This window comes from Salmo salar, chromosome ssa17, assembly GCF_905237065.1.
Source record: "Salmo salar chromosome ssa17, Ssal_v3.1, whole genome shotgun sequence".
In the NCBI taxonomy this organism is placed as follows: domain Eukaryota; kingdom Metazoa; phylum Chordata; class Actinopteri; order Salmoniformes; family Salmonidae; genus Salmo; species Salmo salar.
In genome coordinates this window covers 11589976-11604064 of record NC_059458.1, presented here as the reverse complement: position 1 = coordinate 11604064, position 14089 = coordinate 11589976, and the positions used below count along the sequence as shown (strand labels likewise).

At 40.8% G+C, this 14089-nt stretch overlaps 1 protein-coding gene across 1 annotated transcript in view; it reads right to left on the bottom strand.

Moving 5' to 3' along the window:
* The window catches only part of LOC106575230 (low-density lipoprotein receptor-related protein 1B), a 164033-nt gene that overhangs the window by 135971 nt on the left and 13973 nt on the right, over positions 1-14089 (bottom strand). Inside the window, exons 3-9 of the mRNA XM_045700371.1 lie at positions 8770-8889; positions 7661-7789; positions 4817-5077; positions 4542-4704; positions 2387-2609; positions 651-837; positions 354-497 (exon numbers count right to left, since the gene is read on the bottom strand). Of these exons, the coding sequence (XP_045556327.1) occupies positions 354-497; positions 651-837; positions 2387-2609; positions 4542-4704; positions 4817-5077; positions 7661-7789; positions 8770-8889 (1227 nt within the window). The remainder of the gene's footprint in view (positions 1-353; positions 498-650; positions 838-2386; positions 2610-4541; positions 4705-4816; positions 5078-7660; positions 7790-8769; positions 8890-14089) is intronic.

Genomic DNA, 14089 nt, shown 5'->3' with positions numbered 1-14089 from the left:
TTAAAGCAAAAATTTGTTCTGCTGATTAGACCATATCAAATAAATCAATCCCTTTCTCCAAAACTAGTCTGTGCCAAAGCAACGCTCGAGACAAAGTTAACGGGAAGCATTGAAGCTGACCAAAACAAAGATGAATTTGGCTTTTAACCAGTCATTAGTAACAGGCAGAGAATAAGATGTTGTTTGGGTTGACTAGATGTGATGTTCAGTAGACCTGACAGAGGAGCGCACTGGAGCAAAGTTGCAGACATTTGGTTTGCGTGGGCGCTGCCACTAATTATAGAAGCTACTTTGCCCCTGACTGACACTATGACCGTCAACACATTACATAATATGCCAGAATATGAACTTACTCTTGCAGGATTTTCTGTCACTTCCCAGTACAAAGCCTGTTCGACAGCGACAGGATCTAGATTTGTAACTTCCACTGAGCAGACACATGTGAGAGCATCCTCCTTTTCTTCCAGAAGGATCGGGATCGCACGCATGAGTCCTGACTGCAGAGAGAGATAGGAGACGAGGGTGGATACCAGACACACGACACACACAAATGCGCACAAACACACACACACACACACACACACACACACACACACACACACACACAGCTATCTTCTAAACACGCAAGAAACTCTATATTTGCTTTCTACCTGTTGGTTGGGTGAGTTTTTGGTAAACACGTATTCCCACAGAATTCTCCACGGTGGTAACAGTTTGAACGTCTGCTACGTTAAACCGATTTATCTGTAAAATGTCCGCTTTTGTTCCTTTAGATGGCTCGGTGCGAGTTGCAAACAAATAATCTTCAAAGAGTGATAATCCGTGGAGGTGCAGCAACTGGAAGACAAAGAGAGCAGTAGTGACAAGAGGAATGAGGAGCACAGTGCTATAGAGCAACGCTAGGCTACATTTAGATGTTTCATTCATCTCAACTTAATCCCCAGATGAACACCTTTTCCCCCAGCTAGCAATAACGTTCTGAGAATCATATGTTTCTTAGAGCTTGGTGAGAAAGTGGTTGTCCTATGGTTGATTTACATACAATATTCCAACCACAGGGAGGTTGGTGGCACCTTAATTGTGGAGGACGGGCTTGTGGTAATGGCTGGAGTGGAATAGGTGGAATTCCATTCACTCCGTTCCTGACATTATTATGAGCTGTCCTCCCCTCAGCAGCCTCCACTGATTCCAACAACATTCTTGGAATGGTGCAGGATACCCAGCTGGCACATAACATTCTGAGAACCATATGTTTCAAAGGTGGGAATTTCTGTACATCAGCATAACGTTTCCTCATGGTTCTATGTAAAGTAATGTTCTCAAATTGTTCAGAGAATGTGAAGAAACAATGAATTTCAGTACTTCAGCCTAATGTTTTCTACAGGTTTCCTCGTGGTTTTATTTAAAGTCATGTTCTCAGAACATTAAGAAAACTTTCCATAAAAACCCCAAGAAAACATTAGGTATATCCAAAGAACGCTCTGAGCATGTTATTTAACATGTACAATCCGTTCTCAGCGTCAACAAAACTCTCTGTCCTCTATCTTGTTAAGTGTGTTCAGCTGTGTAATTGGCCACACCTGATCCTAATAAGTGGTTGTTTCCTTTGAAATGGGGTCTGTTTGATTCGACTAAAATGAACAGCTTCGTATGAGTTTAAAAAAAAAATGGCATGCCACAGTAGCTCCATCCTGGTTGCACAGTGGAATAATTCCATGGATAGAAAAGAGAAGGTTTGAATGTCACTGATGCCGTGCCACAATAAAAAAAAGACCTGTGTTTGCATGTCCGATCTGTGCTTGGAGTTCAAAACAGTTAACCCAAACTAAGCTAGCAGTGTTATTAAAAGTCTTATTGAAACATGTTCTCAGAACATTATTTCATTACCTTCAAATAACCTATCATTTTGAAAATGTGTTCCCAGAAGAGGAAACATTTTCACTTATGGCTTCGTTCCCAGAATCAATTGGAAACCAAATGTGCTAGCTGGGCCTGCTCCTCCACTCCATTCTAATCCATTGGAAAAGGCTGCGGCAAGGGGATACAGCAGCAGCAGGAATGTACAGGTACAGTAGCATTGGTTGCGTCTCTTTCAACCCTATTCCCTCTCTCTGTAGAGCACCACTTTTGACCAGAATAGGATGCCATTTGGGACGTAACCACTGTCTCTACGTAAAAAAGGGAGGGTCAAAGAATGTCCACACACTTCTTAACAAAAGCTTAGCTCATTTGGACTATCTTATTGAATCCTCACAAATGACCACTAAAGTGAGACCAACTGGCATGCACTTTGATAAAATAGTATATGGTTTCTCTGAAACAAAGAATTATTGAACATTGGAAATGGGAAGATCATAAGATAACAACTGTCACTCGCTGTACTTACAGAGCTTTCATGGATAAGAGTGTGCCGGTTGCGCCCATTGTAATCCACCACTTGGATATAGTCCAGGGCAGAATCTGCCCAGTAGACCAGCTTTCTAACCAGGTCTAGAGTAACAGCTGTGGGCTTCTCTATTCTGTTCTCCACTATCCTGGTCCTGTTGGTGCCGTCCATATTGCACTGTTCCAACTTGGCTGTACTCCCCAAATCCGTAAAGAACATTTTCCTGAAAAGCAAGTTGAATCCCAGGGTATAAAACAGTTTTTATAGAATCAAACCACAATTGAGAAACAATGTACAGTAGGGCCTACAGTTTGGACTACGGATGGAAATGAGCTTTTGTCGCTAACTCCGATACTTTAACGTTATCATGTTGAACCTGACACACTGAGTGATATGCACTGTCCCATAAACAGTAGGGGGAAAGGTGTTTGTGGAGAAATCAACTGTGGAATCACAATAGAAACGCTTCCTCCTTGTAATTCCTATTTCACACGCCAGTCATATACAGAATTTATCACGTGCAATGTTGTGCTGCAAATTGATGGTTTTCATTCAACCATATTTGAAAGCTCATTCGGACAGTTAAGTGGTGTTTTGTAATTAAATAAATCAATGCCACCAATCAGAAAGCTATTCTAGGTGCAGTCAACCAAATGCAACACGCCAATGACTTATTTCAGCGTCAAGGCTCTTTTCAACATTGAGCTTCAGAACAGAAGTATGACTGCATGTAGAGTTCACCTTCACACTTCACTTGTTTTTGATAAGATCCAGTATGATTCATCTATTAAAAACGTATCAAACCTAAAATTGCTAATTTGAAAAATGTAATTGGTCTATGCAAAACAAATGTATCAGATCATATACTGAGACAATATCGCTATATGCTTTCTATTCATTTCTACAATCCAACTCCATTTTAGCAGAACACTAAATCATTTTAAGTTAACTAAGTGAAATCCATTGAAAATACATGAAATCCTTAGATACATTCCCTTTGTCATCCCTTTGTCATCTGACAGATATCATGGGAGTAGAAGGGAGTCATTTTCCCCTGAAGGGAAAACTAACGTATTGCCGATGATATCGCATCTATAATTGAACACATTGGTCCTGGAATATTACCCCTCTCACTTTGATGTTGTCAAAGCAGCTTTGTTGCGTGTGAGTGCAGTGAGTGGCACAGGAAGATAACACAATCTCCTAACAGCAACTGACTGCTAAGGTGCAGGAGCCACTTAAATCCAAGTCAGGAATACCACAGGTTTGGAAGTCTAAGCCTTAAAATAGACTGTCTCAAACAGCATCATATTCCCTATACAGTGCACATTTTTTACTGAGGCCCATAGGGCTCTGGTCAAAAGTAGTGCACTATATAGAGAACAGAGTGCCATTTGGGATGCACTCATAGTTTCTTTATCAGCTGGAAGTGGCACTCAGTTTTGACAACTGGTACAGCTCTGCATCACATACAAATACAGGTCTGCTCAAATTGAGTTGTCAAATGTTGTGAGCTGAGTCAGTTTGAGTTAAAGTAAAAAAAAATATATAAAAAAATCTGTAGAATGTGAAAGTAAATATAGTGGTGTCTGTTGCTGCTTTTAGGAAATGAAAATATATCATATGGTTCCGCTACATTGAACCTTAAATCAAACAGAAAAATATGTGTTGGTACCAGTACAACAGCTGATGGCAAGCTGAGACATATTTAGACGGGAAAGCCTTGCTGTCAAGGCTGTTTGAAGGATCGGACCAAAATGCAGCGTGTTCGTAGTTCCACATATTATATTTATTGTGAAACTAAATGCAATACACGAAAAATACTTGAATACACAAAAACAACAACCCGTGACGCAGAGAGGAAAACACACTACTCAAAACATAATAACCCACAAAACAGGAAGAGAAAAACCCCTACTTAAATATTATCTCTAATCAGAGGCAAAGAGGACCAGCTGCCTCCAATTAGAGATCAACCCAAACAATCCCAACATAGAAATAGAAAAACTAGAACTTAAACATAGAAATAGAAAACATAGAACCACCCAAAACACCCCCTGTCACGCCCTGCCCCACTCTACTATAGAAAATGACATCTTACTAGGGTCAGGACGTGACACTTGCATAAAATACATTTCTCAATTTCTCAACTTACCCCATCAATGAGTCTAGAGCAATTCCACCAGGGTTTTGAAGATCGAGATCAACTATTGTGACACATGCGTCGTCTTGTTCATTGCAGACATATATTCTTTCACTTACTCTATCCACAAAGTAAATGCTTCTTGTGAGCCAGTCAATGGCAAAATGTTCCACATCTACAACCAAATGAAAAAAAGTACATTGTGACTAGAGCAAACTTTTTTGTTAGAGCAGCAACATCCAAACCCTTATGATAGATATTTCTACATAATTTGAAATGAAACTTACTCTCTAGATTCTCTCCTATCCTTACTCTTCGCATCTGTGAAAAGCCTTTAAACTTTGTCATGGTGGCACACCAAAGCTGACGGTTGGAGTTTGTAAAGGCGATCCAACATAATGATTCCTCCTTGTAATAGAAATCCAACGTGTGAATCGTCTGATTAGTATCCAATGGCTTTAGGTTGGGTATAGACGACCCATTGAGGTGTGTGACTGTGATGTGTTCTGTACTCGCAATCAGCAACACAGGTGGTCTGTCCCCAGGATCTGAGAGATCGAGAGAGAGACTGAAATTAGTATCCATCCATACATTCTTAAAGGATACTTACGGCATACAATCCAACAACAGAAACTTCAAAACAGAGCATCTGAATGAGATTATAATAAGCACTTGTTTGCTGCTAATGACCCATCAGGCAAACATTCATTTGTTTCCAAAAATCTCTGATTAATTCTCTATAACAAGTTGATATAGACAAGCTTTTACAGGTGTCTATGTAGCTTTGACCATTACAGTGCGAGTAGCATGTTAAAATGGTAGTATTCCACTATTCAACTAGTTTGGGACAATGAATTTACTGCCACTTTCACAATTACTGCTAATGTCCAGTCACTGTTTAGGTTCCATTATTTATGGACTATTTCAAAGGGGAAAGCCCACTACTGTAGATCTCTTTCTAAGGGATAGCCCACTACTGTAGATCTCTTTCTAAGGGATAGCCCACTACTGTAGATCTCTTTCTAATGGATAGCCCACTACTGTAGATCTCTTTCTAAGGGATAGCCCACTACTGTAGATCTCTTTCTAAGGGATAGCCCACTACTGTAGATCTCTTTCTAAGGGATAGCCAACTACTGTAGATCTCTTTCTAAAGGATAGCCCACTACTGTAGGTCTCTTTCTAAGGGATAGCCCACTACTGTAGATCTCTTTCTAAGGGATAGCCCACTACTGTAGATCTCTTTCTAAGGGATAGCCCACTACTGTAGATCTCTTTCTAAGGGATAGCCCACTACTGTAGATCTCTTTCTAAGGGATAGCCCACTACTGTAGATCTCTTTCTAAGGGATAGCCAACTACTGTAGATCTCTTTCTAAAGGATAGCCCACTACTGTAGATCTCTTTCTAAGGGATAGCCCACTACTGTAGATCTCTTTCTAAGGGATAGCCCACTACTGTAGATCTCTTTCTAAGGGATAGCCCACTACTGTAGATCTCTTTCTAAGGGATAGCCCACTACTGTAGATCTCTTTCTAAGGGATAGCCCACTACTGTAGATCTCTTTCTAAGGGATAGCCCACTACTGTAGATCTCTTTCTAATGGATAGCCCACTACTGTAGATCTCTTTCTAAGGGATAGCCCACTACTGTAGATCTCTTTCTAAGGGATAGCCCACTACTGTAGATCTCTTTCTAAGGGATAGCCCACTACTGTAGATCTCTTTCTAAGGGATAGCCCACTACTGTAGATCTCTTTCTAATGGATAGCCCACTACTGTAGATCTCTTTCTAAGGGATAGCCCACTACTGTAGATCTCTTTCTAAGGGATAGCCCACTACTGTAGATCTCTTTCTAAGGGATAGCCAACTACTGTAGATCTCTTTCTAAAGGATAGCCCACTACTGTAGATCTCTTTCTAAGGGATAGCCCACTACTGTAGATCTCTTTCTAAGGGATAGCCCACTACTGTAGATCTCTTTCTAAGGGATAGCCCACTACTGTAGATCTCTTTCTAAGGGATAGCCAACTACTGTAGATCTCTTTCTAAAGGATAGCCCACTACTGTAGATCTCTTTCTAAGGGATAGCCCACTACTGTAGATCTCTTTCTAAGGGATAGCCCACTACTGTAGATCTCTTTCTAAGGGATAGCCCACTACTGTAGATCTCTTTCTAAGCGATAGCCCACTGCTGTATATCCAGCAGGAAAGTAAACAAAGGATTGTCACCGGGTGTTTTACAACTGTTATTGACCTAGGAGACATAAGTGTGCTGAAAGCATGGGAAATGTAAGGAGGTGTGTGTGAGCGTGAGTGTGAGTGTGCGTGGCCTGGACTTCTATTCACCCATGAAGAGTGTGATTTACCAGTCCAAGGAAAGTTAGGCCACACGGTACTTGAGTAATGGAAGTAATGCTAGTCATAAATCAGGGTTCCCTCTCTTGCTAAATCCTTTCCTTTAATGGTTATGTCTTAAAGGGACACTTCAGGATTTTGGCAATGAAGCCCTTTATCTTCTTCCCCAGTCAGATGAACTCGTGGATACCATTTTTATTGTCTCTGCGTGCAGTTTGAAATAAGTAAGTAACTAACAATAACACAATTGCTAACTAGCATTAGCGCAATGCCTGGAAGTCTATTGTAAGTGCTAGCATGCTATCAGATGCCATAGACGTCCAGTCACTCCGCTAACGCTAGTTAGCATTGGCTCATGAAACTACCTCTAACTTCATTCATATGGCTATAGAGATATAAAAATGGTATCCATGAGTTCATCTAACTCTGGAGCAGTAGATCAAGGGTTTCATTGTCAAAATCCTGAAGTGTCCCTTAACATCCCTCTTGTATTATCTGCAACAATTGTAAAGTTACCTGATTGAATCATCACATTATGTTGGCCCCAAGGGGAAAAGTAACACAGAACAGCAAAGACATGTAGACATGAAATAGCTCAGGTCGTGTTACAGGTCGGCTATACATGTTCACCAGATGAGTCTCCAATATAAAGTTCAATTCATATTAATTAGATGGAAACCCTTGGTTTACTTCATGAAACAACACATTCTAGAGGTAAAACCTCTCCATCAAAGACATGCTGCATACTAAAGCCATGATACATCATTCATCCTACCGGTCTTGGCTTTGCAGGACCTTCTGTTGGGTTGTAGGATGTATCCATCTGTACAGCTACATCTATATGATCCAAAGGTGTTCATACAGGTCTGGCTACATGTATCATATACTGTGCAGTCATCGTGATCTACAGTGAGAGGGAAAGAAATTGTTACAAACTAAGTGCAGTTCAAACATGACCTAAATACAGTGCATTTGGAAAGTATTCAGACCCCTTGACCTTTTCCACATTTTGTTACGTTACAGCCTTCTTCTAAAATGGATTCAATAGTTTTTTCCCCTCATCAATCACACGCAATACTCCATAATGACAAAGCAAAAACAGGATTTTACAAATGGAAGAGGAAGAGTCTTGGTGGTTCCAAACTTTTTCCATTTAAGAATGACCGAGGCCTCTGTCTTCTTGGGGACTTTCAATGCTGTAGAAGTGTTTTTGGTACCGTTTCCCAGATCTGTGCCTCGACACAATCCTGTCTCGGAGCACTACGGACAATTCCTTCGGCCTCATGGCTTGGTTTTTGCTCTAACATACACTGGCAACTGTGGGACCTTATATAGACAGGTTTGTGCCTTTCCAAATCATGTCCAATCAATTGAATTTACCACAGATGGACTCAAATCTAGTTGTAGAAACATCTCAAGGATGATCAATGGAAACAGGATGCACCTGAGCTCAATTTCAGGTCTCATAGCAAAGGGTCTGAATACTTATGTAAATAAGGTATTTCTATTTTTTTATTTCTAAAAACCTGTTTTCGCTTTGTCATGCGGTATTGTGTGTAGATTGATGAGGATTTTTTTTTTATGTAGTCCGTTTTATAATAAGGCTGTAACGTAACAAAATGTGGAAAAAGGGAAGGGGTCTGAATACTTTCCGGTACATAAACCTGGTTTAATATGGCCCCAAAAAGACATCTCAAAAGTGTCACCTTCACACATACAGAGTATAATATATGTGTCCATTTAGTAGTTATTCCAGAATGATCCAAATATGACTTACTGTGTTGTCGAACATAAAAGCGCTACCATTCTTTTTTTGTCATCAGTTTGTTAATATCCGCCACTCATCCCTTTGATTTAGATGAATTGTTGGCTGTCGGTCCTTACCTCTGCAGGCTCGACCATCCTGTTCCACCTCGAAGCCGTCTGCACAGAAGCAGAATGTCACGTTTCTCATTTTGACACAGCCGTACTGACACAACAACTCTTGGCACTTTGGCTGGAGTTCTGGAAGACAAAGTAAAAAAAACATTGTTGTGTGTAGGTGGTTGACATTGCCATGGAAAAAGCAATAACAGGTGTTATGTCATGTTAATACGTCACTAATGTCTCTGGGCTTTCAGACTTGAAGTTGAAATGTAATTTCCTTTCTTACTGCCAGCAGAAGGGGAAGAGGTGTGAAAGATTTGAAACCCCCGAAAGAGGGCATAGAAACCCTTTTTAAATAAGTGATTCCGATCACTTTGTTAGCTGTTTATCATTTGGTGTGCATGATTTATTTCACAGCGATTTCAGAAAGTGAATTTCTGTTTAAAAGCTGCTTATGTTGATACATTTCTCCGACGCCACTTCAAGGTTGCTGTCAACAGTAGTAGAAGTAGAAATGTAAGGTCCATTGTAGGAAATTCATTACTTCCTCCAACAGCAATAACTGCTCATAATCACATGCATCAGTCAGAGAGCTGTCCAAGGCTACATCCCAAATGGCACCATATACCCTATTCCCTATATACTGTATTGCACTAATTTTGACCAGAGCCCTGGTCAAAAGTAGTGCTCTATATAGGGAATAGGGTGCCATTTGGGGGACACAGGGGCTTCCTGCTGTTCTGTCATTATCTCTCTACACCTACCTTGTATTTATTGTTTCATAAATTGGTGGAAGAATGTCAGTGATTTATATTCTTGCACAACATGTGCCACTGCCACAAATTGCAATGACTTCAATACCCAAAATATCATTCAAAAGCGTTTATTTCCTCATAAACCTGTCAGTGGCTAACCTTGGGAGTGGGAAGCAGAGTTATATCTATTTATGTCAAGCAGGCAAGAACGCTAGAGTCATCGCACAGCATTTCTAAATCAATTACTGTCAGTGAACTTCACTTTAATTTACATGCATTCACTTTGATGCAAGTCTCACCTTTCTGTACTGAAACATTTCCAGGCCAGCTCCATCCCATCTCCCACTGATTACAAACAGCCTCTTCATTCTCCCATGATGCCTCACCAGGACACCACCACTAGGGAGTCGACCAAAACTCATAACGACTTTTCCTTCTATGAGAAGTAATATGGCTGTTCTGGTGGTGTTTGAGTAATATGGCTGTCCCCCAATTCCCATCGTCTGTTCTCCCCACAGAGATGGTGATGGTGTTGTTGTAAAGCCCATCTGTAAACAGCCCATCCAACTACCTCATCCCCATACTGTATTTATTTATTTATCTTGCTCCTGCACCCCAGTATCTCTACTTGCACATTCATCTTCTGCACATCTACCATTCCAGTGTTTAATTGCTATATTGTAATTACTTCGCCACCATGGCCTATTTATTGCCTTACCTCCCTTATCTTACCTCATTTGCACTCACTGTATATAGACTTTTCTTTTTTTTCTACTGTATTATTGACTGTATGTTTGTTTATTCCATGTGTAACTCTGTGTTGTTGTATGTGTCGAACTGCTGTGCTTTACCTTGGCCAGGTCGCAATTGTAAATGAGAACTTGTTCTTAACTAGCCTACCTGGTTAAATAAAGGTGAAATAAAAAATATATAAAAAAAGGTACAGTAGATTATAGTGACCCCCTCCTAGTGGTGAGATGGATCACCTCAGGGGGCCAGCATCCTAGACCTCAGCCCCACAGCAGCCCCATCAACCCCAGGCAGACCCGACAGCTCTATATCTTGTTTACTGATTCCCAGAGCAAACACCTGTGTCTGGTCCTGTGTCTGGTCTCTGGTTAGTGGAGCACGACGGTGGCGGAATCACCTTGAGGATTCACTGTGTGAGTTATGTGGCTGTAAATTTACCACAGCGCCATGGCAGCGGAGCGCAGGGGAGGTTCACACACTGTCAGGTGTCTTGTTTAATGGCCTGTTTCACAGCCAAACTACATTATCAGGAATCAGAGAGGCAAATAATGCCTGGCGTTACTTAACTTTTCGCTATATTTTCACAATTTTTTTTTACAGAACATAATCAGTATATCAAAACTAATCAAGATGTTTTGTATATATTGTATAGAATGCCAACACAGCACTATGGCTTCCGGTTTAGCATGAGAATGGACAAGAAGCTCGTGGACGAGGCTCTTACGCATTAGTTAATTTTGCCAAATTTGTACTTTGCATTCCACTTTCTTACATATCATATTTGATTGGTGAGTTTGTGAGTTAACGTTTTGATTCAAATGTCACACGACCTGAGGAGCAGAAGACCTGTAACTAACGTTTCAACCGCGATGGCAAACGTGAATGGTAATGGCGCAGACTCCAGTCCAACCGTTACAGAGCACTCCCCCAGAGATCTTCAGAACCTCTGTACGTTTCTGGTCTCGGAAATTATATTGCCACTCAGTAGAGCTTTCCTTTGTTTAGTATTTTCTCATTTTTTTCTAGATACTTACTGAAGGACTTTTCACCACTTTATTACGCCCTATTGATCATTCGTACATGTACAGACACTTGGCCCCTTTTCTTTTTTGTAACAGGGTAACATACTGTGGGACACTTATTTGGCCATCCTTAAGACACATTGTACGTGTTGCACTGATTGAAGACTCCCTGTGTCAGGACAGTTCCGTTTCACTGTTATGGGGTCTTTGTTTTGGTTATCTGTTGACCTACTTTACCGTTTTGTGAATGCCTTTGCAAATGTATTTCACTACCGGTTCTATGTAGCCTCTCCGCGTTAGGATAGAAAGGTTTTCTGTTTATATGCACCGAAGCTGCACAAACTTCATCCTGCTGTCTCCATTCGCTGGGGAACGAGACTTTGGGTTTGGGTGGGAGTGGAGGGGGAGTGACCTTTTTTGGTCCTATTTTTGTATTTTTTGTGTTTGGTTTTGTTTGGTTTTTATCTTAGCTTTTTTCATCAGTTTTCTCTGTTATCTTTGCAAATTCTTGGTCTGTTTTCACACCTTTTTCATTTCAATATTTTAGATGGCTAACAACGCAAATAATAGTAATATGGGAATAGGTAGTCCTAATTCTATAAAGTTTTTATCTTGGAATAAAGCTTGAATTTACAATCTGAATTCAATCTCTTGTCCACTACAGATGCAGAACGGTTACTATTGCTAGTGAAACCTACTATGAACATGGCGACTGGGCAAGTCGTCTGCTCACACAGCAATTAAAACGCAGAGCTGCTACCTGTCTGATTCCCCAAATTAAAGATTCCTCTCATAGCTTGATTTCTGACCCTACAGGGATCAATGACACCTTCAAATCTTTCTATTCCTCCCTGTATACGTCTGAATTTCCTTCAGATACTGCCAATATGGCTACATTTTTGGGTGAACTGGAGACTCCCACAGTTGAGGCTGAAACTGCAGATGACATTGATTCCCCTCTCAGCCTTGAAGAAGTTATTCAGTCTATCAAGTCAATGCAGAGCAGCAAGGCTCCAGGGCCTGATGGGTTTCCAACTGAGTTCTTTAAGAAATTCTATACCAAGTTGGCCCCTTTACTTTTATCTATGTATAATGAATCACTTGAACATGGCTCATTGCCACCTACCCTAACACAGGCTTCTCCTTAAGAAGGGGAAAAGACCCCACTTCCTGTTCTTCAATTAGGCCCCTAAGTCTCCTTAATGAGGATGTAAAGGTGCTGGCGAAGGTGATAGCGAGGCGTCTGGAAGTAGTTTTACCAAGACTCATATCACAGGAACAAACCGGCTTTATAAAGGACAGATATTCATTTTTTAACGTTCGGATGCTGTTTAACATTATTTATTCTAAACAATTCTCCAACTCCTCTGAGGTGGTAATCTCCCTAGACGCAGAGAAGGTATTTGACAGAACTGAATGGGAGTACCTATTTGCTGTTCTTAAAAAATTAGGATTTGGGGACACATTTTTGCTCATGGATCCGTCTCTGTATACCTCTCCCCAGGCCAGTGTCTGTACTAATGACACCCATTCGGATTATTTTGCCCTGGAACGTGGGACATGCCAAGGCTGCCCACTGTCCCCTTTAGTATTTGCCGTCGCCATTGAGCCCTTTTCAGTAGTTTTATGGGCATCCTCCTCTTTCCAGGGTGTAGCACGGGAAGGAGTTGAATATAGGTTAATCTCCAGAAAAGTGAATCTCCAGAAAAGTGAGTGCTTCCCAATCAATCCAGAAGCACTACACCTCCAGCAGACATACTTGCCCTTTCAGCTTAGCCACTCTGGTTTCAAATACCTTGGAGTGAACGTAACTCGTTCATTACATGCTCTTTTTTCTGCAAACTTTGCTCCCCTTCTTGCGCAAATGAAAACTGATTTTCAGAGATGGGATAGCTTACCACTATCACTTATAGGAAGGATTAATGCTGTAAAAATGAACAGTTTACCCAAATTCCTTTATCTATTTCAATCTATCCCATTGTTTTTACCAACGTTTTTTTTTAAGTCAATCAATCAGGCTGTTACCACATTTATCTGGGGAGGAAAGGTACCCAGTCAGTAGATCTTTATTTCAGAGATGCAAGTTTACTGGAGGGCTGACACTACCCAATTTGTTATACTATTACTGGGTAGCAAACTTTCAGAAATTGCCATTCTGGTTACATGCTCCAGATACCCCATGGTGCCACCTAGAGGCACATTCTTGTATTTCTGCTTCTCTTCCTTCTTTACTCTGTTCTTCTCTCCCAACATCCCCCTCTCGCTATACTCACAATCCTGTAGTGCTTTCCACACTTAAGATTTGGTACCAGTTTCGATGGCATTTTAAATTCTCCTCTGAATCTACTATGGGTCCTATTGACAAGAATCACTTATTCCCTGCTTCCCTAATAGATAATCCTTTCTCTCACTGCACAAGGAAAGGTATTAAGTTCTTCCAAGACTTTTCTAGTATTTTTTCTAGTTTTCCCAACCTGGTCTCTAAATAGTCTTTGCCTCCATCTCACTTTTTCCGTTACCTTCCAATTAGGCATTGTGTCTCCTCCCAATTTTCTGGCTTCCCTGCTCCACCCCCTTGCCAACCCTGGGATGGCATATTGACTCTATTACCTCGATAGAAAGCAATCATTTCTCAGATATATCTGCGTATTTTTTCGTAGCTTGCAGAGGCTCCCCTCTGATGAGATGCTTTAAGGGTTCCCAGTAGGTATTACCAGTAATCAATATAATACTATCCAGTCCAAGCACGTTTGTCTAAGATTAACTGATCATTTATTTATTTCTGTTTTTGTATTTGGAATCTGTATTGAG